Source organism: Lissotriton helveticus, chromosome 6, assembly GCF_964261635.1.
Source record: "Lissotriton helveticus chromosome 6, aLisHel1.1, whole genome shotgun sequence".
NCBI lineage: Eukaryota > Metazoa > Chordata > Amphibia > Caudata > Salamandridae > Lissotriton > Lissotriton helveticus.
In genome coordinates this window covers 1,088,717,259-1,088,744,671 of record NC_136067.1, presented here as the reverse complement: position 1 = coordinate 1,088,744,671, position 27,413 = coordinate 1,088,717,259, and the positions used below count along the sequence as shown (strand labels likewise).

Sequence of the window (27,413 nt, the reverse complement as noted above, 5' to 3'; positions counted from 1 at the left end):
TGGACTCCCGAAAGGGCACCAAACCGTATAAATTCCCGGAGTATGGGATGTAGGTTGTCGCTAGGGTGGCGAACATAAAGGGTGATATCATCGGCATACATAGAGACGAGTATTTGTCTCTGAAAACAGCGGAGTGCACTGTCCCGATGATGTGGCCTCAACTTAGCAGCCAGGGGTTCAGTGGCTATAGCAAAGAGGAGTGGGGACAGGGGGCAACCCTGCCTTGTCCCTCTGGAGATCGGGAAGTCCGAAGACAATTTCCCATTGATGAGGACCCTGGCCACTGGACGCATATATAACAATCTAATCCAAGAAATAAATATAAGCGGAAATCCCATTCGCTCTAGAACTTTGAACACATAGTCCCATTCGAGCGAGTCGAATGCCTTGGTGGCGTCTAAAAAAATGGCAGCCATTGGTAGGTCTTCGTGGATGGAGTCATAGACCGAAAAAAAGGTACGAAGATTGTGTGACGTCGCCCTGCCAGGGACAAAACCGGCTTGGTCCGGTAGTATCAGGTCAGGCAGAAGGAGGCTGATGCGCATTGCAATCAATTTAGCAAGAATTTTCACGTCACAATTCAACAGAGACAACGGTCTATAGGAGTCGCAGCAGGCAGCGGGTTTACCCGGCTTGAGCAGGGACGTAATAAGGGCAATTCTCATGGAGGCAGGGAGATGACCCACCTCTAGCGCATCTTCATAAACCTCCCGTAGCACTGGCGCCATGAAGTCAATAAATGTTTTGTAGAATTCAATAGGGATGCCATCCAGCCCGGTGGCCTTGCCCGACTTCATACTCATGATAGCCTCCCTGACCTCATCCAATTCAAACGGAGCGCTCAAAAAGGCTCTCTGTGCATCACTCAACCATCCCAAGGAGACATCTGCTAAATAGTCGTCCACTGTGAGTTCGCCAGTCCTGGTAGAGGAGTATAGCGCACCATAGTGTCGCACAAATTCGTTCAGGATTTGTGCGGTGTCCCTGAGTACCAGCCCCTCAGCCGTGTCAAGTTCCAGTACAACAGTTGGCGAGCGCATTAGCTTAACCATCGCCGCCAGGGCTTTCCCAGGTCTCTCACCCTCTCCATATCGCCTGGCCACCCAGTACTTGTTCCTAAACTTTACCTCGCGAGCAGCCTCCTCGGAGTATTCCGACAGTTTGTCACGTATGGTAGCGAGGGTTGCATTATCAGGGCCCGCTCGGAGGCGCTCTTCTGCACTACGTAGGTCAACTTCTAGACTGCGTAATCTATTCAGTATGCTCTTGAGCACTCCCGAGCCCTTTGAAATACATAAGCCCCGGAGTGTGGCCTTAAAGGCGTCCCATATGGTCTCAACGTCCTGGACCGAGTCCTTATTGCGTTTAAAGAAATCCAGACATTCATCTCGGAGTTCTTCCTGGAAGGCCGAATCTAATAACATAGCAGGCTGCATACGCCATGCCGTCACTGGGGGGCCCAGTTCAGAGCCAGACAACGCAATAAGAACGGGGGAGTGGTCGGAAAATGTCCTGGGGAGATGCGACGTGTGAATCAGCGCCGTGTACAGATGTGAGGTCAGAAGGAAATAGTCGAGTCGCGCCCATGATTTAGCTTGCGCTGTAAAATGTGTACCTTCCCTTCTAGATCCGCAGTGTGAACGCCAAGCGTCTATGAGATTGTTACCGGTCATGGTAGCTCGAAGGACTTCTCGCTCGTTAGTGTAATGGTGGGGGGCGGGGTGTGACCTATCCAGAGGGGGGTGCAGGGTCGCATTGAAATCTCCCCCCCATATGAGGTGTTGTGGTCCCGTCTCCACTATCGCAGCCCATAAAGCAGTGAAGAACTGTGGGTCATCTACGTTAGGCCCATAACAACATGCTAGTGTCACCGTCATATGCCCCAGTCTGCCCCATAATAAACAATACCGCCCCTGGGGGTCAGCCCTGGATCCAGCAGGCCGAAAAGGGGTAGACTTCTTAACCAGGATGGCCGTACCTCGTGCATAGGAGGAGTAGTTAGCAAAGACCGTGTGAGAGGCCCACCTACTTCCAAAGGCGTGCGACCTGTGGGATGCAAAGTGCGTTTCCTGCAGGAAAGCAATGTGGACATTATGGCGATCAAGGTAACTCAATACTTGTCGTCTTTTCCTATGGTCTCCCAGCCCCCTCACATTCCAAGTAATCACATTTAAGCGTGTGTCACCCATGTATAAGTGCGAAACAATGAATACAGGATTAAAGCAAGTAAAACGGTCCAGTCACCATTAGCAATAAATAGGCCATTACCTAGGCGAACCGGCCCTCTGATACCCAGAGGGAACAGGGAGCGGAGCACTGAAGGAGCGCCTCCATCACCTGTGTCATGTGTTAACCACAGCCAATGCACACCACAACCATCCCGCCCCCCCATCCCCCAGCCACAACCAAGGAGCCCTCCACAGGGCAGATGAGGGAGTTCAAAACCCAGCACGCACATGTTATAACCAGAACCCCCGACACACCCCCCACCCACCGCCCCCCCAAGAGCCCCAACAAAAGGACCAAACCTAAAGAAAGAAAAAAAGTGCACAGTAGTCAACCAGATAGGGCGAGACATTCCGGCTCTTCTAAAGGGAGCCATACCACGCTCAGTGCATTTCCATTCCATCAGATAAACAGTCCACCACCCCCCACCCACTGAAGCATCCCCAACTCGCCAGTACCCCAGGCCCACCCCCCACCCATTTACCAAAACAATGCAAGGAAACAATAAACAAGCAAAAACCAAAGTCAATGTCATTGGGGAACACCCAGTAGGGGTCATCTGAGGCGCACGTTCCACCACCCCCAGTCCTCCCACTCCGTACAATTCCACCCTTAGGGTCTCCATCCGGAGCAGAGAGGGAGTAAGGGGGGTGGGAGCCCGGCATACATTACCACCTGCAGTCCGACACCCGTCCATGGCACCCCGGGGGCAGCCGCCGCCACCGCAGAGCAGGAAGGGACCCCCTGTGCTAAGAGGGGAGCGAGGACGATCTAGTCGTGTGCAGGATCAAGCACCATAGGGAGCCAGCCAGTAATTATTCGGGACCAGATGTATTTAAGTCTTCAGCGTCCGCAGGTTTCCTGTGTCGTTTAGGCAAAGTCTTAAGGTAGTCCTCGACCTGTTGTGGGTTGAGAAAGAAGTGCTGTGTACCCTGGTGGGTGACCCGCAGCTTGGCCGGGTACAAGAGAGCATAGTCAATGTTCAGGTCCCGAAGCTTCCTCTTGACCGCAAGGAACTTTCGCCGTTGCTCTTGAACCACTGGGGTAAAGTCAGGGTAAATGGAGAAAGGCACACATCATATGTCAGATTCTGGTTTGCTCGGGCTGCTCGGAGTGCCGCATCGCGATCCCGGTAGTTGAGCAGGCGTGCGATTATGGGTCGTGGCGGGGCTCCAGGCTTGGGCTGAGGTCCAAGAGAGCGATGGGCGCGTTCCACTATAAATTGATTCGAAAGAGCTTCTGCCCCCACTGCCGCTGTAAGTAGTCTCTCTATGTACAACTCCATCCTCCCCGTGTTGGTCGACTCCGGAATGCCCGTGACGCGGACGTTGTTCCGCCGACTTCTAGCCTCTAACTCCTCATTCTTGGCGGCAATCACTCTTAACACATTGTCCATTCTAGCAAGGCGGGAGTCATGTGCCGCGGTGGTGTCGTCATTTTCTGATATTCTGCGTTCCACCTCAGTTATGCGCCCCTCATGCACATCCATCTTTTGGACTATCCCGTCCATTCTAGATGAGAGGCCATCCACTTTGTCAACCACCGTTGCAAAGCCCTGTCGCATCTCCTGCAGTATGGTGGCTATATCTGGGGTCGGTGGGGCCGATGTCGAGGCCTCCGTGACCGGGCTCCGGGGCTGCATCGCGTCCCCTGTGTGTCGCGTCGTCTTCTTCTGCGACGCAGGCTCAAACTGCAGCTTGGGTTGGCGATTGTCCGGCTTCCCCATGCCGACAATGTGAGGTATGAAGCTTCCTCGTCTAGGCGCTATCTGCACTGCAGCCAGAGAGAAGCAAGCAAAGGGGGCAGTATCTCCGCACCACTAATTGCTGTGCAGTGGCGTCTTCGCAGCAAAGGAGGCGACCGGCAGTGGGGGAAGCGCGGGGGAGGTCTGCAGGGAGGCCTACTGTGAGATAGCGTATAGTTCAGCAATAGATCGCTCTCCAAGGTAAAGGCGCGAGAATACTAGCCCAAGAAGTAGCGCCTCAAGGTCTCAGCAAGGAGCACTAAGTTGTTGGGGTCACCAGCACATCAGGGTCGCGGCAAGGATTAGGCCCACAGGCTGTGAAAGGCTATGTCTATGGCCAGGTCGCCAGAAGCCCCAGGCCTTCCGCAGGCGGCCGCCGCCAGTCCAGTATGGCGCCGATAGATCGCGCCTATCCCAGTAGCGGTGGGGCTCGCAGTGTGTGAAGCCAGTGGGGGCACTGCACCTCCGTTGCCCCCATTTCACAAGTACTGCGCACTGCACGTATCTCCGTAGTGCGTACCGGATCTCGGCCCCACCGCCGGTACAGGCCGCGCCTCTCGCTGAGCTCTAGAGGCCCACCTGCCTCGTGGCGAGCCTCGGGCTTGCGTAGGTCCCGGAGCCGTCTGTAGGCTCCGACGCGTCCAGTCACTTGACAGCCGGGGGGCTCCGCAGGCTGTAACTCCGGACTCCGAGGGGGTAAAGCTACCAAAGTTGCACCGAGTGTGCAGTGGCTTCCGCCGCCCTCCCGTGGGGATTTTCGGGCGGGTGGGAGCAGGGAAAGGAGGATAAATAACCGGATAGTTATGCCGGGCTGCTGGAGCCTCACGCAGGTGCGGCCATTCAGCAAGTGCGCCCTCTAGCGCCCCGATTTGGCCCCCTTTTTCTGCGATCTGTATTGACATAGGTACTTATCCTGTAGAGTCACATATCTAGCATCTTGTGTGAACCTATCTGATAATTTACATGTATATACTTTGATTCACTCAAAATTCTGGTACCTTATGGGAATTATCTTTACACAGTTCCCTTTCTTTTTTTCTTTTTATTAATTAAGAGTTTTTTTTATTTTTGATATGTATTCCTTATTTTTGGCTTAACTTAGGTTCTTCGCTCCGATAGCCTACTCTAATATGGTAGCAATAGAGTGCATCTTCTATTTTTAGTTTATTTTCTTCTATCCACAATCTTCCGGGTTCTTGCAAGTATCGCGACACCTTGCCCGTATCGGCGTGAACATGGCTGCGTATAAAACAATTCCCGGACGCTGGTTAATTTCCCCCTTTGTTTGGAGCGAACCGGGAGAGGGACACGCCGTTTTCGATAACTCAACTCAGTTAAGTAAGTGCCATAATTCCGGTACTTAATGCGTTTCTTGACGATTGAATTAGTCTTTACTGCCGCCCCATACGCATGCGTATAGTAATTAAAGTGACCCCGTCTTTTTAGATTTCGGGTGAGGATATCAGCGGACCTCTTTTTACTTGATATTGTGTTTAAGTCTGATGTCGGGTAAAGCAACGAGTTATTATAGTTGCACGTTCAGTTTTAGTCGAGTAGTATTGTAGTTACCCCCGCTTTCGGGTGAGGATATCAGCGAACCTCTTTTTACTTGATATTGTGTTTAAGTCTGATGTCGGGTAAAGCAACAAGTTATTATAGTTGCACGTTCAGTATTAGTCGAGCAGTATTGTAGTTACCCCCGCTTTTTGTCAAAATAATGGAGCGTATTTGTGCTCCATATATGTGAATCACACAGAAGGGTACTGGATGCATTAGTTTTTCGAACTGTATAAAGTTTATGCCCCCTTGTTTGTGGGTCAAACTACTTTGGCGCTTTAGGTCTTGTTTCATGTAATATAAGATCATGAACGACCTTTACTATTACCACATAATTACATACATTGCATATCTAGTACCCGTCATTTTGTTTAAGTTACAATCTGCTTTATTTCAATAGGACTTTGAAACACAATTTCTGTCGGCGAATCCCTTCATACGAAAGATTATGCAATTGTAATTACAAGCTGGATCCATAATACCCTGTGGACAAGTCCACTCTTTGAGAGAGGTAGGTAATACGGGATAATTGAAGCTCATTGATAATATAGTTAGACAGTAAGAATGTTTACTCAACTTAGTGGTTTGTCTATCTTTGCTCATAGCTACTTAAAAAGAAAGGCCAAGTCTCATCTCATATGAAGGAACCTCAGTATCTCTATTAGATCTCATCATATTTACAAAGGGGTAAGAGTCATCTGTTTGTACATTGCACATCTTGCTCGCTTAAAAGTTTCACCATGTCCTAGATTTATAGCCTGGTACTCTCCATTTTTGGATCATTAACTGGAAGACGTATACTACATAAATATCTAACTTTACACTAGACCGTCATCACATGTAAGTAATTTAGAGCCTTTATTCCCCTACAGTGTAGTCCTTCTTTTTAGATTCCAGTTGTAGTTTTTCACAATAATATCATAACAGGACTCTTGCTTATAGGATCGAGGAAGTCAGGAGATGTCTTATGGATTCAATTTTGTTGATTTTGTTTGTAAAACAGTAATATTACGAATCTGTGTAGGGATCACATGGGTTCTCCTTCCTTCCCCCCTTTTTTCTTAAAAATTTCTTCCTACACTTGTTTCTGGTCGCCACATTGGGAGGTCGCTTTGTTGTTCTCAACAATGACTAAATGTTAACTTGGTGTTTATATATATATATTTCTTTTTGGTGACATTGATATTTTCTATATATTATAGATCCCCTGGAGAATTAGGTTGTTGAATTGGAAGTGGTCCTGAAGAAGGTGGCCTGGTGCCGCCGAAACGCGCGTCGACCAAGTGCGGGGTCTCAGATTGATCTTGGAGACCTGAGTTCATGAGTTTACTTCCTTGTTTTTAACTGGTGTAGTAGTGTATGCAGTTTAAGTGAGAATGTTTGGATTGTTGAGTATGTGTGTGGCTGTAGGTTATTATTTCCAGGGGTTTAATAAATCATGTATTAATTTGTGATAATTCATATTTGCATATAGTCATGATTTATATGCACTTTATATTGTCTTTCATTATTTACACCATTTGTATATAAGAAAAATGTTTTTGTCTTTATAAAAATTGAATTTCTGTATTTCGTTAGGAACTGACGAAGAAATATTGATGTAAACTAATGGAATCTATAGTTATAAAAATGAAATAAATTATCCTTTGTAATAAATACAGGTGATTGATGAGCCTTTGTCACCAACAATTGATTTAATCACTTGTAATATTGTTACATTAGAATTATGTGGTAGAGAAGGGAAATTGTTCTTTTTGTCATATTGTAAATTACAAATTTACCACACCCCATCACCCACAGTGCAATGGGCTTGTGGAGAGATTCAACAAGACCCTAAAGGGGATGATAAAAGGGTTACCTGAAAAGCTTAGGCGAAGATGGGACATCCTTTTACCCTGCCTCCTGTTTGCTTACAGAGAGGTCCCACAGAAGGGGGTTGGCTACAGCCCTTTTGAGCTTCTGTTTGTGCATCCTGTAAGAGGACCCCTATGTCTTGTAAAGGAAAGATGGGAGTTACCTCTCAAAAAGCCTAAACTTGACATAGTGGACTATGTACTTGGTCTCCGCTCCAGGATGGCAGAGTACATGGAGAAGGCATCCAAAAACCTTGAGGCCAGCCAAGAACTTCAAAAAGCTTGGCATGACCAAAAGGCTGTCCTAACTGTTTATCATGCAGGACAGAAGGTGTGGGTGTTGGAGCCAAAGGCCCCAGCAGCTCTCCAAGACAGATGGTCTGGACCCCATACCATTATTGAGCAAAAGGTAGAGGTCACCTACCTGGTGGACCTTGGAACTCCCAGGAGCCCCCACAGGGTGCTTCATGTTAACAGGCTCAAGGCATTCGTTGACAGGGAAAACATGGGCTTGCTCGTGGCAACAGATGAGGGACAGGAGGAAGAGAGTGACCCTCTCCCAGACCTGCTCACTCAGAACCCTGATGATGGGTCAGTTGATGGTGTGGTCTTTTCTGACAGCCTCTCTGAGCATCAACAAAAGGATTGCAAACAACTTCTTCAATCCTGTAGACAAATGTTCTCACTGACACCCAGTCAGACAATCTGGTGCACCCATGAAGTGGACACTGGTGACAGTCTGCCTGTCAAGAGTAAAATCTACAGGCAACCTGACCACGTCAGGGACTGCATAAAGAAAGAAGTCCAAAAGATTTTGGAATTGGGAGTCATTGAACTCTCAGAGAGCCCTTGGGCTAGTCCTGTAGTTCTAGTGCTAAAACCTCACACCCAGGATGGTAAGAGAGAGATTAGGTTTTGTGTAGACTACAGGGGTCTCAATGCTGTCACTAAGACAGATGCCCATCAAATACCTAGGGCAGATGAACTCATAGACAAGTTGGCTTCTGCAACTTTCTTGAGTACATTTGACCTAACAGCTGGTTATTGGCAGATCAGGTTAGCTGAGGATGCCAAGGCCAAAATAGCATTTTCTACCCCAGGGGGTCATTACCAGTTTGTGGTGATGCCCTTTGGTTTCAAAAATGCACCTGCTACTTTTCAAAGGTTGGTGAACCAAGTCCTCACTGGGTTGGATGACTTTTGTGCAGCATATCTAGATGATATTGCTGTCTTCAGCTCCACCTGGGAGGATCACCTGATCCACCTGAGGAAAGTTTTGGAGGCCCTGCAAAAGGCAGGCCTCACTATCAAGGCCACCAAGTGCCAGATAGGGTAGAGTCAGGTTGTGTACCTGGGCCACCTTGTAGGTGGAGGCCAGGTTCAACCCTTGGAGAACAAGATACAGGCCATAAAGGACTGGGCTCCTCCAACCACCCATACACAGGTCAGAGCTTTCTTGGGCCTGTCTGGTTACTATAGGAAGTTTGTCAAAAATTATGGGTCCATTGTGACACCACTTAATGACTTGACAAGCAAGAAAATGCCAAAGAAAGTTCAGTGGACAGTTAGCTGTCAGAAGGCATTCGATGACCTAAAGCAGGCCATGTGTACTGCACTTATTCTCAAGAGTCCTGACTACTCCAATACCTTCATTGTCCAAACAGATGCATCTGAGTTGGGTGTGGGAGCTGTTCTCAACTGAATATTGATAGTCATGACCAGCCCATTGCTTTTATAAGAAGAAGGCTGACCCCTAGAGAGAAACGTTGGTCAGCTATTGAGAGGGAGGCCTTTGCTGTGGTTTGGGCCCTGAATAAGTTGAGGCCATACTTGTTTGGAACTCACTTCAAGATTCAGACCGACCATAAGCCCCTCTTATGGCTAAATCAAATGAAGGGTGAAAACCCCAAACTTCTTAGGTGGTCCATTTCCCTACAGCGGATGGACTTTACAGTGGAGCACAGACCAGGGACTGACCATGGCAATGCAGATGGTCTCTCCAGGTATTTCCACTTAGAACAGGAAGACTCACCTGGTCAAGGTTAGTTTAATGTCCCTAAGTTTGGGGGGGTTATGTAGGAGAGTAGGGTCTGCAATCCTATGGTCACCCCAGATTTTTGCTTTTGCTTCACTGGTTTACGACTTTCCCTGGCTGTGGGCCTGCTAATCAGACCCACAGCCTAGCTGTTCTCTCTCTAAATTGACATCCATGTACTTTAGGTGCATTTACCAATTGGTACTGGACCACCTTATCAGTCCCTGTAGAGTGTACCTTAGGTACCCAGGGCATAGGTGTACCCAGGGCCTACCAGGGGCTGAAGCATGTATTATGCCACCCCTGGCTGGCCATCTAAACAGACACAACTGGCTGGTAAGACAGCTGGGGCAAGGATGTGTAATCACCCTTTGCTGTAGATATAGTATACCTATATCTAACCCCAAAATGGACACATATACTCCTATCAGTCACTCCTATGGCAGGTCTTATCAATCCTGAAGGCAGAGTGCTTGGAATTATGTGAGATGGTGCTCTAGTATGAGCTGAGCCTGTCTGCAGCTTGTGGAACCAAGTCCTAATAGCTGTTCCATGATAACGCTATACCATATACTCTTAAGTGCATTATAATCCTCGCGGTTGAATGCTAACTTTGGTATAGCATTATCAAAACATGTTGAGTAAGGTGTCATACGAATTGGAATACTACCCCCTCACCAGTTCTGGCGACGGGGGTAGCATTCCACCCTTCTAGAGGGACACGACATGTATGTAACTGTGAACCCCGGTTAAAGTTAACCCGAGCCTCAGCATCACAAAATGGATGCTGCCACCACAGACACAAGTCTGACCTCCTGCTGCTGGGAGTCCTTCCAGCGAGGGAGGCCTGGACAAAGGGTTTCCTGCCTTGGTAGGTGCTAGCACCACCCCAGACAGGATTTTGTGTATTAGGTAGGACAGGGCTGAAAGGAATGAGACATGCCTGGGGCACACAAGGTGTCCCTGTGCATACACCGGCTCAAACCAGTTGCTGGGGCACTCCAGCCCCAGCTCTGGCACGAAACCGGACAAAGGATAGGGGGTGTAACCACCCCCCTTCCTGGTCCCACCCATAGCAGGGACCTAGTCGTAGTACAGCCCCCATTAGCAGGATAAAGGTAGGAGCTGGTCCCATTCCAAATTAGATTAATCCTGACTGGAAACTCTACAAGAAGAAACTCTGGACTTCGACGTTCTGCTCCACAGAAGACTGAAGAAATCTCCCTTGTGGGCAAGGAGTGTCCACCCTGCAACTGCAGGCACCATCAAGCGTCCAGTGGCTTCACTTTGTCATCTTCCCTCGAGGATCCAGACTTCAGAGCCCAACGAGACCCGGATTCCCAGACCTCTCCGACCTCAACTCACATCTGCAGCACAGCTGAGATCCGTGGGTGCGACGAGACACGTGGGACCGGCCATCTTGGAGAAACTGCACTTCGCTTACAAGCACGACTTCTGAGGTAACCCCGGCGAAGTGCTTTGGGGATTGAAAAGCCCCAGCCCCGAGCAGCTCCTGCACCGAAGATCAGCCCTCCAGCATCCACGAGATCTGCGTGGGGCCCTTCTGCCTGTTTGCTGCTCGACGCATTGTCTGGTCATTTGCCGGCTGGCTAGTGACCTCAAAGACGACGATCTTTGAAAACTACACTGCTGGTCGGGTTGCTCCAGACTGGCCCTTGCTCCCTTCCAAAAGAGGAGCACCCTGGACCCTCCTGGTCCACTCCAGACGTCGTTTCCACTCACCACGTGGGTTGCCTTTGCCAAGGCCTGTTGAGTCCAAATCCGGATCCGACATGGCTGACAGCAAGAGCCTGCGTGGGACAGCTCATGCCTCCATCCTGGTCGTCGAAGACAGATCCTGGTCCACGTGGCTGCAGAGACAAGCGTCCACTCTTCCCCTGATCGCGACGACGACATCTGGTTCCTTCCTGGTTCATTGTCCCCTCTGCTTTCAGGTCTTCAGCATCCCTGATCCACCCTTGGATCACACCGGACATCTTTCTCCTGGTCGCCTGCAGCATCTTTTCTTTCAGGCTCCATAGACTTCAACGCAGAAACCCGACACGACTTCGCACCTATCTATGCACCCGCAGCCCGTGGGTGAGGTAACAAGACCATTTTGGTGCTCAAGGGTAGATTGACTCTCCTAGTGTCCAGATTCATAGTCGTTTTAGTCCTAACCAGTCAGGATTGTCCGTACTCACCTTTTTCTTGAACTGTACTGTCCATAGACGTTGTTACGCATCTCGCGTGTGAGTTCACACTCTGCACACGCGTCCCGTGGGCCTCCTATTACTTACCTAAAGTTAGGGTAGTGTAGTCCCAGCGTTCCTACAGCCTCTGGACAGCTCCATTCCTTCTATCGATTTCCTTATACCATTTACTTAGTATATGGTTTGCCGTGCCCCTAGGGCACCACTGTAATTTTGTGCAATTTATCGTATTTTTCCTAAGAGATTGTCATGTGCTTAGCCCTCTGATCTCATAAAGAGTTCAGAGGTGTTTGTTATTAATAAATATATTGTTTATTTTCATACCAACCTGTGTGGTGTCCTTTCATCTGGTATTCAAGGGGTTATATGTGGTAAAACAGCTGGCTTCACATGCCAAAAGAGTTTAGCCTAAGACTGCTTTGTCCATGCTACCATTAGGATAGCTGGTCTATAAGGTTGACTTACAACCAATCACCATAAGGGTTGTTTGGACTGATACAAGGTGATCACTAGAACTAGTGAGCATCATATATCAGGCCAACTTCTCACACCCTGTCCATCCGAATCTCGCTTATGTCCTCCTCGCCCAGGATATGCAAGAAGAGAGCTTCTACATATCCCCTCAAGTCTCCAGCCTCCCCGTCCCAGGGCACAGCCCAGATGCGGATGTTGTTCCGACATGACCGGTTCTCCAAGTCCTCTGCATGGGCCTGGAGGTCTAAATTCTGCTCGGTGAGGCGTCTCACATCCTGCTGGAGTTGGTGCACATCGCCCGCCACACCCAGATCGTGGTCCTCCAAAGTAGCCACTCGCTCTCCGATGCCATCCACGTCCCTCCTCACCTCAAGAAGGTCCGAAGCCAGCTGGGAACGGAGTTCAGAGATGTCCTCCTTAATGGCAGTGAAGAGTTCCAGCATGAAAGCCTTAGTGGCGGGCGCCTATTCTTGCTTCCGCTTAGGTGAGGTGCTGGGACCGGGGGACGCCGCCTGCTGGTTCCCCCTCGGAGGGACGTCCTTGCCTGGCTTCTCCTTTCGCGGTTTGGTAGACATTGCGCCGTCGCCGACCGCCCCTTTTCCTGATGGCTCGCTAGAGATAATTCCTCACCGTCGATGCGGGACTCCACAGGTCGTACGGGGCTCTGCCGCCGTCGCGGTGTGATTTGGAGCCAGCGCCGGTGTAGCGTAGACTGTCTCTGGTGGTGTGTCCAGGCAGCGCTTCCCGGGTCCAGCGTGCAAGCCCAGTAATAGGTGCCGGGTTCCAGGGGCCACCGTCCGCCACCAGCGCTGCGTCTCAGATCCAAACGCTCTCCTTTTTCCACCACAACAGGGCCCGGGGGCAGGACGTGAGCGCCCAGCGGCCGACTGCTCCCCACTGTGCACCTCACGTGGCATAGGCCACCCGCTACTGCTCCCTCCTGATCGGGCTGAGAGGCTCCTGTGCAATCCCACCGCACCTTAGGCACGCCAAGGCCTCTGGACTGGGGTCGGCCCGCTCATGATACACCCCTGAAGGTCTGCTCCATGGTCGTCAGCCGCCACCAGCGCTGATTCCGAGGAGTGCGTCGCTCGGGACGGGACCACCAGGCGGGGGCCCCCTGCAGCTACCAGCCTCTCAAAGTGCCCGGGTCCAGCTCCTTCCAGCAGACACATGCAGCTAGGGCTCAATGTCCAACAAGCGCTGTCTAATTGCCTCCTTTCCCAGGCCCTCGGGACCCTTCCACTCCAAGCGCCTCCAACGGGTAGGGCAGCTGCGAGGTGCAGTCCACAAAGGACGATATCCAGCGCTGGACAGGCCGCGCCACCTCCGTAGCGCTCTGGGAGCCCCCACAGCCGGCCCCCCACGGATGCTGGCCGCCCACAGGCCCTGGGCAATCTGATTGAGGCCCCCGGCAGCGAGGCGGCTCACCTGCCAGAGCAGCTCACTGTCCGATGGTGGGGGAGGGGGAGTGCGGCAATGCCTCTGGCCGTCCTCAGCAGGCCGCCGATCCCCGGCCTTTCCTGCCGACCCCTGAAGCGGCTCCGGCGCCACTCGGGCCACCCCGCAGCGTCACACGAGCCCAGGGAACACGCCGCCAGCAGATGTCGGGAGGAGGCGTTGCGGCAGAACAGCTATTACGCCGGAGGATCCAGAGGCCACACCGCTGCACAGCTCTCTGCCGGCGCCCGCTCCACGCCCAGCAGCACTGGACTCTCGGCCACTCCTCTCAGTCCAGGCCGGGGATCTCAAGGCCTCGCCACGCCACAGGTCGCGCAGCGAGTCGCCGCTGCCACAGGGCTCCGGGGGGTCAAACTTCGCCGCCGGACCCTGCCCCGCCGCCTCAGGACTCACAGTGGGCAGGTAGGGCGCCAAAATCGAGCTGCTCCGGGGGCTATAACAAGGCTAAGAAGGTGGCGGCGCCGGAGGGACTCTGCAGCACGTCTCACTCCGCCGCCATCTTGGCCACGCCCCCCCAGCATAAATGTTTTAAGCCACGCCCTTAATTAAATTGGCCAAGCTCCTTTGAGAGCCCCCCGACCCCTTCCAGTTTTTTAATCCCACTTAAAGATCTGGCCCCTGTGGTACTTTCGATTATTTTGCACATCCTAGAAGAGGCGTAATCGAGATTAACAGCTAGCGATCTGCTCACCTTTGCCACCCCTGACCATGTCGAGGATCACATGGAGTAGAAAAGGATACCGCCACCCCCTATCCGAAACACTGGCGTGGTGTTCTTTCTCTCCTCTTGTTCTGCTTCATGAACAAAGCAATAGCCTTGACACATGTTCTTGATGTATTACAACTTCCAAGATAAACTATGTGCCACTTTCGCCTATCAACTGCACTTGATTGATTTGGGGCATAGTGTGTGTCATCAGTAGACACGTTCTGCATCTTCTTTTGACCTCATCTGTCCTATTTGTTTCTATTTAGTTTTGCTCTTAAAGTGTCAAGTTTCCAGTTCTGTCGCAGTACTTGAACTCCCACACTCACCCTCACTTTCGTATTCCCATGCTTTGCCACAAATATAATCACCTTCAATGTTTGGTTTCTCTCAATTTTTTGTAAGAACCACGTTATCATTGTTTGTGCTGCACAGGGAAGGAGAAGTTCATGAATTCTTAAGGAAATAGCAATATTCACTGGTTTCCCATGGGCCATGTATCTTGTTTATAATGCCTACACATCCTTGATGGATTAATTTTTCACTGTGCACAAGCACTACCTACATGACTAAATGTCAACTGAAGATTCTTGAGTGCAGTCAGGTATAAGAGGGAGAAAATCATGCAGGGAGCCCTTCTTTATCTTATCATTTTTAGCCAGAGATGAATTTACACCAAAGTAGCACTGACCTCTAGTGGCTATTCATAGAATAACATCAGTCAAGGTGTCAAAGTGAGCGCTCTCCACATTTAAAGCAAATCCTTTTGTTTTTTACCTGTGATATCTAGGGCGGGCCGGGCTATATGTGAAATAAAAAATGACTACCAAGGAAAATAGTTTGCGCATAAAGAATTCAATGATAAATCCATTTTGCATGGATTGGCTACAACAAATACATTTATTACAATTATTCATTTACTGATATGATACCTTTTTGCAGGGCTTTAAGTGGGATGAAAAAACTAGGGGGTTTCTCAAGGGGGCGTTGCCAATGTAATTAAGGGCGTGGCTTAAAACACAAAAGCCAAAAGTTTGTGCTTAGCATAGTGTGCCGCCCAACTGGTATTTTGTTGTTTCTGTCATTGGATCCAGATATATGATACAACAAGTAACATCATACCTACAACAAGTCAGGACTATTGGCTTTGTCAATAGTTGTTAGTTGCATAAGATAAATAAGCAGCAACTGTGGCTTGTACATAATAATGAAAAAGCTTCCACTTAAAGCCCTGGTGACGCCACGACAATGTTGCTGCTCCTGAGTTTCTAAACGAGAAGGGAAATCCAGAGAGAAAATGACTCTCTTTAAAGGATTTCCCTTCCCCTATAACGCTCGAAAAAACGGACCTCCTGTGACAGGGCACAAAACAGCCCGATAGAGACCCGTTTCGAGGCCTCCTTAAAAAAAACTGCCAGTGCTCAGACCCGGTGAGACCCGGCCCACTTAAAGCCCTGCCTTTTTGTAAGCACAGGAAAGTGGGCTTCATCACGTGTTTCTGCCACGGAGGACTATCGACTACTGGCGGGGTGAAAGTAGGCGGAACAGAAGAAAAGTGGGAGGAACGAAGTAATACACAAAAGGGATAGGACGAAGCAAGAGAACGTATATGGCAGCCGCCTGTTGACAATTACCGGTCTCGATAAAGCGCTACCCCCCTCGCTCGATAAACAACCAATGAACTCACAGTTCATGTAAATTACAAAAGAAAAAAATGGTAGTGCGCAACTTAAAAGAGCGCCATTGTGTATTTGCAAGCACTATGGGGCAGATTTACAAGCCCCTTGCACCACTTTTGCGTCCCTTTTCCAATGTTAAAAGTGACCACTTTTGCGTCACTTTTCCTATGTTAAAAGTGACGCAAAAGTGGAGCAAGGGGCTTGTAAATCTGCCCCTGTATTTGTATTCTCACACCGCAGTGGGGTTACTAGATACCGACAGAGTACCCCATATTCATGTGTCATGACTTCTTGCCTCCGTGGCAGCAAATAATAATACCCACCAAGCCTAATGATGGATTTTTTTCTACCCCTGCATATCTATATTCACACTTTTTACTGCATTACCATGTACATGAATGCACTGAATATTACCACTTTAATGTTGTACTCCCTCGCCCGCAGTGAATGAGTAGGGAGACATATATCGTAACTCCTTAACTGAATCACCGATACGCAGAACACAATGGTTCTTATTTTTTGCTCTTTTTCTAGCTGCTTCCAGTTCGGACAGATGAGCAGTGCTGTACTTGTAGTAAAAAATGCTTAAACTTGTAATATGGGGACGCCGACAACAGTTCCTACATGGCATGGACTATAACATCAATGCCTTGCAAGAACTGGGGTGCAAGCTTACAGGGGGGCACATGTTCCTTGCATGCATCCACGTGGCATGAGGTACCAGGGGGCCACGTAGGGCCCTATTTGCTTCCTCTCTGCCCTGGTTTTCAGCGAGGTGGAACTGCCATGAAAACCGTGGTGGAAAGGAAACTCGTAATTTGCTTGGCAGTACAATAGCACATGAACAACAGCTGCAAGACGAAAATGACACTAATTCAGGCAACACTTGAGCACAAAGTCATAAACTGTATTATGAATGAAAAATCATCTCATCTCAAATGAGACTAGTCTGTCACAAAAGCAAACACTGAAGTGTCTTCCAATGACAGATCTTGTGGTCTTGTAGAGTTGTCCCACTGCACACAGACGCAAGACAGAATGCGAGTTACAGTGTTGCATGCAGCAGAACAATTAAGGTTATTTATTGTGTGTTTTTAGGGTGTGTACTCCAGATTCTCCTGCCTGCCAGCGACTGTGTCTACTAACTGTATGCCCAGTTTGTGTGTGAGGGCAGCATATTGTGTAGTTTCGAGGCACTTTCTATGAAAAGCACTTTCTATGGAAAAGATGCAAAGGTGGAAATCAGGAGGCAAATAATTGCACATAAGGATCAGACTCGAGCAAGAATACACACCGCCCAAGCTTGAGCTACTTGCCTCATCTGGAGACCCATTGCGAATAAGACAGGGTTACGGTGACCATAATCTTTCATGGACAAGCACACAACCTCCGCCTCTGCCATCTTAAGTTTATTAAACGGTGAGACTCACCTGTGCCCCCATCCACCATATTCCTCCATAGTCTGTCCCCAATGTAAACCACACATCTGTTGTCCAGATGCCACACTAGTCTAACACAGCTACCTTAACAAATCCCGACTAACTCTCAGCTAGACTAACCACCACACAAGAACCCCACCGATCATGTCATCTAATTACACAGACTCATGCAGAAAGGGCTGATCCAGGAAAATACTCTGTCATTTATGGCTGTAACAGGTGTCAGCACCTTTCAGCATTCACCTCTGCCATTAGTGCATTCTCAACCTACTTTTACTCATCTAGTCAATTCCTTCCTGTAGAGCTCTGTGCAGAATGTTCCTTTTAGTAAATTATACCACACTGGAAGGCCTTCTGGCATGGATGGATGAAATGATATGGAGCGTAGTGGTGCTTCATCGATTAGCGTCTTCACTGGGCTTCCTTTAGTTCGGAAGGGCACAAATGCTAAAGCCGACAACCATGGCATCCGTTTTTGAGGGGAGTCATTCCCTTTCCAAACTATTGTACTATGTCTGACAGTGGCATCTTGCTACCTAATATTAAGGTGCACTAGAGGTGTTCTTAAGGAACACTGGGCCTCAATCACGAGGCCGTGCGTCACTTTTACGCCGCCGGTGCGTCACTTTTTGTGACGCATCGGCGGCCTAAAACATGCCTCCTGTTGAGCACTATTTACAAAGTGACGCATCTAAGCAGATGCGTCACTTTGTAAACCCCTGCGCTACATTATACCTTCGTCAGGTATAATGTATGCAGAGGGGGCGTTCCCCCGCAAAAAGCCTAGTAATAGTTAAGCAGTGAAATCTATGAGATTTCACTGCGTCACTTTTAGGAGGCTGTTGCGTCAAAATCTTGCGCCTGCCTCACAGCAGGCGTAAGACTGACGCAAGCCCTTTCACATGGGGCTTTCCCCATGTGAAAGGACGCATTGCTGGAGTTGCGTCACTTTTGTGACACACTCCAGCAATGCGTCACTTTTGCGCTTACAGATACGTCAGAAATACTGACGTATCTGTAAGTCCTTGCGCAATGATGCGTCATATTGTAAATATGACGCATCATTGGGGTCCCAAGGGGGGCGCAATGAAAAGTGACGCATCGCTGCTTTCACACAGCGATGCGTCACTTTTCCTAAATGAGACCCACTAAGTGGACGATTATGTTGCAGCATGGAAAGGCTCAGACCATTGGTCAAAGCCTTTCCGGGCCACATCTTGGTTGAATTTCCGACCGCCGCATTACAATGCTTGCGGTGGGAAATTAAATCGGCCGGTCATTATAGCTGGCTTCTGGCCCAGTCGGATGGCGGCCCGTAATCTCAAAGGGATTCCTCCCTTGTGATTATTATGCTCGGTCACAGGCAGGCTTCCCATGTCTGACTTTCTGACATGGAAAGCCTGTCGGAGAGCGAGTAAGAGGGCCCCCAAGAGGGCCCCCTTGCCTCTGCGGCCTCTGGTTTGGGGCCGAGGGGGCATCTGTGGTGCCCCCCTGTTAATGCCTTCACCAGTGGCAGGACCCTTGAGGTGCCTGCCACGGGGTGCAGGGATTAACACCACTTCCAATTTCCCTATTAGAGCATTTACTATGCACGGTTGGCGGCCGTAATACATGCTCCCATAGGGAAATGTCAGAATGCGACCAAACTGTTTGGACGCCTTCTAGTCAGGAGGTTGGGACTGCCAACTAGAAGTCAGGTGGTACCAGTTCTGAGACGGTGTTGGGCGGATACAAGTCCATCCGACATCGTAATAGGCCCCTAAGTGTGCAGGTTTGGGGGCTTTAGAGACAATGATCCCCTCCATCTGTGACAAAAGCAACCTGGATGAGTGAAACAATGGAGGTGATGTGCCAGGTCCACAGATGGTCAGGAACTGTCGTCCTGACCAACACTTTAATATTTTCACAATTTATATTGTATGCCATGGTGGCACCTTTTGATGTTTACCTGGGATCAATAGGCATTTACCAGAATACCACTGGAGGTACATGCGGTTTAAAAGACTCACATATGGCAGAGAATTACCTGGACGGGAACTAATGGGACCTGGGTACTTTTGCTTTTATTTGCATTGTTGAACTGTTCCACTACTTTTAACAATCATTTAACAATTTCCATACAATTATATTTGCAGTTTAAGCATACTTCTATTTTTCATTTGTATCAATTACTCTTTTAAAAGCAAACTATTTTACTTCTAAGAGTTGGCAGGTACATAAAGTGCAAGATATTAGAACCACACCCCTCCAAGCCTCCACACCTACACCATCCCTCTCTCTACAGTCAGTCTTTTTACACACATCAGCCTTTCACATACTCTATGTAGTACTGCATTTTCCTTTGATATCTGCTTCAGGTTCTGGATGGCAGTAGAAGACTTGAAGAAGAAACCAAACCGAGAAGTACCTGTCCGAGTCCAGGAAATCTGGCAGGAGTTCCTTGCACCGGGGGCTCCCAACCCCATCAACCTTGATTCGAAAAGCTATGACAAAACCACACAGAACGTGAAGAATGCTGGGAGGTACACATTTGAAGATGCTCAGGTGAGTCACTATATTACTGTGACTTGAGGCAGAGTTTGTTTTTACTCGTAATTGTATTACTGTCATATTCATTTTTCTCAGTAATGAAATGAAGGGCTGTGCTATTGAGAGGATTTATAAACAATGGGTCTCATTTATGAAAAGTGACGCATCGCTGCGTGAAAACAGCGATGCGTCACTTTTCATTGCGCCCTCCTTGCGACACCAATGATGCATCATATTTACAGTATGACGCATCAGGTCGCAAGGAGTTACAGATACGTCAGTATTTCTGACATATCTGTAAGCGCAAAAGTCACGCATTGCTGGAGTGTGTCACAAAGTGACGCAACTCCAGCAAAGCGTCCTTTCAGATGGGAAAGCCCCATGTGAAAGGGCTTGCGTCAGTCTTACCCCTGCTGTGAGGCAGGCGCAAGATGTTGACGCAACAGCGTCCTAAAAGTGACGCAATGAAATCTCATAGATTTCACTGTGTCACTATTACGAGGCTTTTTGCGGGGGAACGCCCCCTCTGCATACATTATAACTGATGCAGGTATAATGTAGCGCAGGGGTTTACAAAGTGACGCATCTGCTTAGATGTGTCACTTTGTAAATGTGGTGCAACAAGGCACATTTTTCACTCCACTGGTGCGTCACTAAAAGTGACGCACCAGCGGCGTAAAAGTGACGCAAGGGCTCATAAATGAGGCCCAATATGAGGGCGGGTTTCTATATTGTTATAAATTGTACAAATCATGCACATAAACAACAAAATGGAGTTAGGACACAATGGGCTTGATTCAGAAAATCCTTTTTCTGTCCGACCTGATACAACAGCTGTGAACATGACCTGCTGCTACCAGAACTTCAAAATATAAATATAGCTTGCATTGACACTTTTTTTTTTATAGAAAAAACTGTTGCCTTTTTTTGCTCTATCAGGTTTTTTTAATGATTTATAGACGTAGAACGCAAACCAGACCCGTTGACAACCCCAATGCTTGTTTATCATGAGTAAATATGTAGTGTAATACACACACAAGGGGGAAGTAACATTAAAAAAAAGCTTTGTGAATTAAACACAATGCGAGGTAATTTAATATAATATTAGCAAATTGACTGAAATGAATGCTAAAAAAAGACAGGTTGCATAGCACCATAAGAACAGTGGTAAGTGGGTATACTTTAAAAGGAAATACCAAGGGCAAATTTCCAACAAGGACTGTTCCATACATTTAAAAGAAATATGTGAGAAGCTGGCCTGGTATATGATGTCTACTAATGTATGTGGGCACTTTGCACTAGTCCAGACTACTCTTATCTGGATTTAAGAGGTTTTAGACGACCTTAGAAATCTCTCTGAGTGGTAGCTGTGGAGAGCAGCCTTCAGGCTTAATCCAGAAGGAGTGTAAAGCAGCTTGTTTTATCAGAATGCAATCCCGTGAAAAAGAACTACAACAAGTATTTATAGAAATATGTCTTTATTATATAATACTCTCTAGTACGTTCCAATATCTCCAGCATGGAGATAAACACAATGCACACAATACTTTAGCAAAGAAACACAGTAAATAGCACAAATTACACTGCGGCCCCCGGGGGGGGGACCAAACCATATACTAAGAAAGTGGTATGAGAACCCTGAGTTGGATCAAAACAGGGTCAAGAGGATGTAGGAATGCTGGAATCCCAAGAAACCACCCAAGGTTAGTAGATAGGGAGCCCATGGAGATCGTTTGTAGTGTGGAAACACAACCGCGTCTCTGTACTACTCTAAGTTCAAGTCGTGGTGGGATTTTTAAAGATTAAGGGCCCTGCCCAGTGGACGCTGAAGAAACCCTGTGGAAGACAGAAGGTTGGAGAGCCAACCCACCCGTGGATACCCTGGTACCCACGTTACCTACACCAGGGAAGCCGGTTGCAAAAGTGGTGCCAAAAACCGTTGTTGAACCCAATTGAACTTCAGGAAAGTGCCGCTGTAGAAGAAGTAAGAAGTGTCCAGTAGAATCTGTGGATAGATTCTTGATGAGAGTTACCTGTAAGTAGAGGGGACAGAGTCTATATCACTTGGGAGTGACCAGGAGACTTGGAAGACATATGCCCTCCGATTTCGGTTGTTGCAGGATGGATTACGAGGACTTTGACTTTGCAGCTCTGAGGACCAGGCAACACTGAGGAGGACCAGGAGCCATGCACAAGTGGTCCCATGAAGGATGTCAAGTGCTATGGGGTCGGTGTCTGGCAGGATTACCAACAAGCTTTGGCAAATGCAACCAATGCAGGAATTAAAGAAGGAGCAACGTCGGAACAAACAAGGTCCAGGGGACTCACCGACCGCTGGGGAGTCAGGGCAGGCCCAGAGCAATCAGGGGAGCCCAAAAGAAACAAGTGTGAACCTCAAGTGGACCCACAGGCCAGAGTCAATGGAGTTGCGAGAGGACTTCAAGAAGCTCACCAAAAGATGCAGGCCACGATGCACACACTGTGGTGTGGCTGAAGATTCTGGTCACTGGAAATGCTTGAGGTTGTGGCTACTTGGAGCCCAAATATCTTCTTAAAATGAAGCCAACAATCCTTTGCAACTGCAAGTTGGACACGGTGCACAGGGGTTTGGTTATTGCAACCCCCACACTGGATACAGGCCTCAAACTTGGTGAGAGGACAGTGCAGGCCTCAGGAGCAGTGAAATACCACCACCTGTGTTGCACAACCCACAGAGTCGGGAGGAGCTCAGGATCTACAGACCAGTTGACTTAGATGCGGTTATGCGGTTATGACTCCTTCACTCCAAGGGACATTTCTTCAGGTGTCTTCAGAGACCTTGGAAGGTTCCTATATGATGCACAGGCACAGACAATGCAGCAGAGTGGAAGGGAGACGAAGTCAGGCACAAACGAAGTCCAGTGAAGTCCAGAGTGCCCAGATGGTAGAAGTGCAATGGTGTCTTACCTGAATCTTATCCCACAAGGAATCTAGGGACCTACACCCAGGTAAGACCTTAAGCACCCTAGGAAAAGGGTTGTGAAGATTCAGGGAACCCTCTCAATGCAGGGTCTGGACATGGGGGAGGCTACTCCCATGTCCTTTGTCCAGTGTTGCACCAGAGCGGGAGCCAGTGGCTCCCAGAACTGGTTTGAACTGGACTATGTGCAGTGACACCAAGTGTGCCCCTCATGCAGATTTTCTGGCACTAGCAAGTGCACCCACCCGGTCCCAATACACTAAATCCTGTCTGGGAGGTGGTCACACCTCCCTGTGACAGGATGCCTATTTTTCAACCCTCCTCTGCTTGAGCTTGTCATAGCAACAGGAGAGCAGAAATGGGTCTCTGGTCAGCAGCAACCTTTTTGTGCTGTCCGGGCCTAGAAGGTTGGCACCGGGAGCACTGAGAGCCTAACGGAGGGCTCTTCCAGTGCTTGGAATCATGCCTCCCACACCATTCACGGTGTGGGGTATGATTCCAACATGTTTGATACCAAACATGATAGAATTAGTTGCTGTAAATGGATCACTGACATAATATCGATGTCACAAATATCGAGATACACAAATATCGAGTGAAAAATATCGAGTGACAAAATATCGACTCCCTATCTACAAACAGGTAAGTACCAAAATATCGACTCCAAAATATCGACTTACAAAAATATAGACTGTCAAAATATCGATTTTTTTAAATGGCTTAAAATTAAGTTAAAACTAATATAGTAATAAATATATTTAATATAAACTTAGAAATAATTATTTTAAAATTTTAATTTTAATAAATAATTTCTATAATTAAAAAAATTATATCACCAAAAATAATACATATATATATATATATATATATATATATATATATATATATATATATATATATATATATAAAAACATATTATTAAATAAACATATATAACATTTTTAGCGTAGCATAGAAAATGGTTAAAATTTATTGTAACAACTATAGTGAGTTCAACATTAGCAAAAGTGTTGGATAGCGTAGAGGTAAAATTTACTATTCCCACTCCAGTGGGTGCAACAGTAGGGAAAGCGCTGGATAGCGTAGGGGTTAAAATTACTATTCCCACTCCAGGGATGTATGACGTTACAACGCATACTTTTACAACACCTACCATTACATCAAAACTTTTACAACACAAAAACTTTTACAACTCATACATTTACAACGCAAGATTTTACAACACATATACCTTTACAACGCATACCATTACAACGTAAGTATTGGTAAGTATATAATATTTTTTTTAATATAAATTAATTTAAAATATTATAATATAATTTAATTTTATTTAATTGTATTTAATTAATGTAATTTAAATGTAATTTTACTTTATTTTTACAAAGTACCCCTGTACCCCAAAAACCCTAAACTGACCCTGAACCCTAAAAATACCCCTTTACCCAAAAACTGAAAACTGACCCTGAACCCTACAAATACCCCTTTACCCAAAAACTGAAAACTGACCCTGAACCCTAAAAATACCCCTTTACCCCAAAAACTGAAAACTGACCCTGAACCCTAAAAATACCCCTTTACCCAAAAACTGAAAACTGACCCTGAACCCTAAAAATACCCCTTTACCCCAGAAACTGAAAACTGACCCTGAACCCTAAAAATACCCCTTTACCCAAAAACTGAAAACTGACCCTGAACCCTAAATATACCCCTTTACCCCAAAAACTGAAAACTGACCCTGAACCCTAAAAATACCCCTTTACCCAAAAACTGAAAACTGACCCTGAACCCTACAAATACCCCTTTACCCAAAAACTGAAAACTGACCCTGAACCCTAAAAATACCCCTTTACCCCAGAAACTGAAAACTGACCCTGAACCCTGAAAATACCCCTTAACCCAAAAAACTGAAAACTGACCCTGAACCCTAAAAATACCCCCTTACCCAAAAACTGAAAACTGACCCTGAACCCTAAAAATACCCCTTTACCCCAGAAACTGAAAACTGACCCTGAACACTAAAAATACCCCTTTACCCAAAAACTGAAAACTGACCATGAACTCTAAAAATACCCCTTTACCCAAAAACTGAAAACTGACCCTGAACCCTAAAAATCTCCCTTTACCCAAATACTGAAAACTGACCCTGAACCCTAAAAATACCCCTTTACCCAAAAACCCAAACATATAACATTTTAAAAATAATTATATACTTAGCAATACTTACGTTGTAATGGTATGCGTTGTAAAGGTATCTGCGTTGTAAAAACATGCTTTGTAAATGTATGCGTTGTAAAAGTTTTTGCGTTGTAAAAGTTTCATTGTAATGCTAGTGCATAGTAAAAGTTGCGTTGTAAACGTTGCATACCCACTCCAGTGGGTGCAACATTAGGGAAAGTGTTGTAATTACTATTCCAACTTCAGAGAGTGCAATAATAGGGAAAGTAAATACTTCACAAATAGATATAAATAACATAAATAGTAATACCAATTACAAATAAATAAAATATTGTACTTGTGTATAAAAAATATTACATATTTATTTATAAATACAAAATAAAATTATTTCATTATAAAAATTGCCTACTCATACTAATTAATTACCTATTAACAATAAATTAATTTACAATTTCAAAATTAATAAATTAATTTTAATTACCAATTATATTTAAATTAATTACCTATTAACAATTAATTAACAATTAATTCAAAATAAATACCAATAATTTAAATGACATATTTAATTAATGAGAATTAAATTATTTCCCACCCTATTCCCCTATAAACCCACAACCCGCTACAGAAAATAAATGAATGAAATTAACATATTTATCAATTAATCAATTAAAATTATTTACCAATCATATTTTTATTAATTACCAATTATTATTTAATTAACAATGTATTCCAAATAATTAAGAATAAATAAATTAACATATTTAATTAATTATAATTAAATTACTTCCCACCCTATTCCCCTATAAACCCACAACCCGCTACAGAAAATAATTTAATAAAATTAACATATTTATCAATTAATCAATTATAATTAATTACCAATTATATTTTAATTAATTACCAATTAATACATAATTAACAATTAATTATGAATAAATATCAATAAATAATTTAAAAAATGTAATTAATTATAATTAAATTACTTCCCACCCTATTCCCCTATAAACCCACAACCCGCTACAGAAAATAAATTACTAAAATTAAAATATTTATCAATTAATCAATTATAATTAATTACCAATTATATTTTAATTAATTACCAATTAATAATTAATTAACAATTAATTATAAATAAATATCAATAAATAAATTAACATATTTAATTAATTATAATTAAATTACTTCCCACCCTATTCCCCTATAAACCCACAACCCGCTACAGAAAATAAATTACTAAAATTAAAATATTTATCAATTAATCAATTATAATTAATTACCAATTATATTTTAATTAATTACCAATTAATAATTAATTAACAATTAATTCTAAATAAATATCAATAAATAAATTAACATACTTAATTAATTATAATTAAATTACTTCCCACCCTATTCCCCTATAAACCCACAACCCGCTACAGACTTATATTACACAAAAAATAAAAATTAATATTAACTTACCTTAAATTCGATATTTTTGTTGGCTATATTATGGCTAGTCGATATTATGTCCATTCTATATTTTTGATTCGATATTATGTCCATTCTATTCGATATTAATTTTCTCTAGTCGATATTTTTGTTGTCTATATTATGTCTAGTCGATATTATGTCCATTCTATATTTTTTACTCGATATTCTGTCCAGTCGAAATAAAAGACTCGATATTATGACTGCCCATCATAGTAAATGGCTGCTTCACTGACAACCCAGAAGAATGGACTCTGTAGGCTGCAGGGGTGTCCTGCTCATGCAGGGGCACACTCTCACTCAGAACCAATCACCCTGCCTTCAGAATTGCAAAGGCCTGGTACGGGGGTGACTTATAGGTTTTAAGTGCAGTGACCCTAGATATAGGAAACCTATATCTAAAGTAAGTGGTGTAAGCACCAACTTACACAGGATGCAATGGCAAGCCTGTAGTTCCCTTTTGCATTGTCTCTCAGGGGTGGCATAATACATGCTTCAGCCCATTGGAGACCTCTGGGATACATATGCCCTGGATACATGGGTACCATATACTAGGGACTGATAAGGGTACCCCAGTATCCAATCTGGGGATGTACCTAAGTACTGTACATAACAATTTAGAGAGAAAGAAGATAGCTGACTAGCAGGATCCCAGTCAAACTAGTCAAAAACCAGCATAGCACCAGGCAAAAGGTGGGGGTAACCATGTAGAAGGAACCTACCTTCCTACAAAATATAAATATCTTAATTATTGTTCTCTCTCTTTCTTTTTCAGCTCGTTACTCTCTCTTCTTTTTCATTTCTCTCTTTAATTAACATTTGGTCTCTTATATCTCTTCTCTCATCTGTATATCTCTCACACTCTCTTTGTTTTTATTCACTGCCTTCTTCCC

General features: G+C 46.0%; 1 protein-coding gene across 2 annotated transcripts in view; it reads left to right on the top strand.

Annotated features, from left to right (window-relative positions):
* RGS7 (regulator of G protein signaling 7) overlaps nt 1-27,413 on the top strand; it is a 1,941,513-nt gene that overhangs the window by 1,767,410 nt on the left and 146,690 nt on the right. For both annotated transcript variants that reach the window (XM_078646934.1, XM_078646935.1), the window contains exon 15: nt 19,745-19,931. In XM_078646934.1, the coding sequence (XP_078503060.1) occupies nt 19,745-19,931 (187 nt within the window). The remainder of the gene's footprint in view (nt 1-19,744; nt 19,932-27,413) is intronic.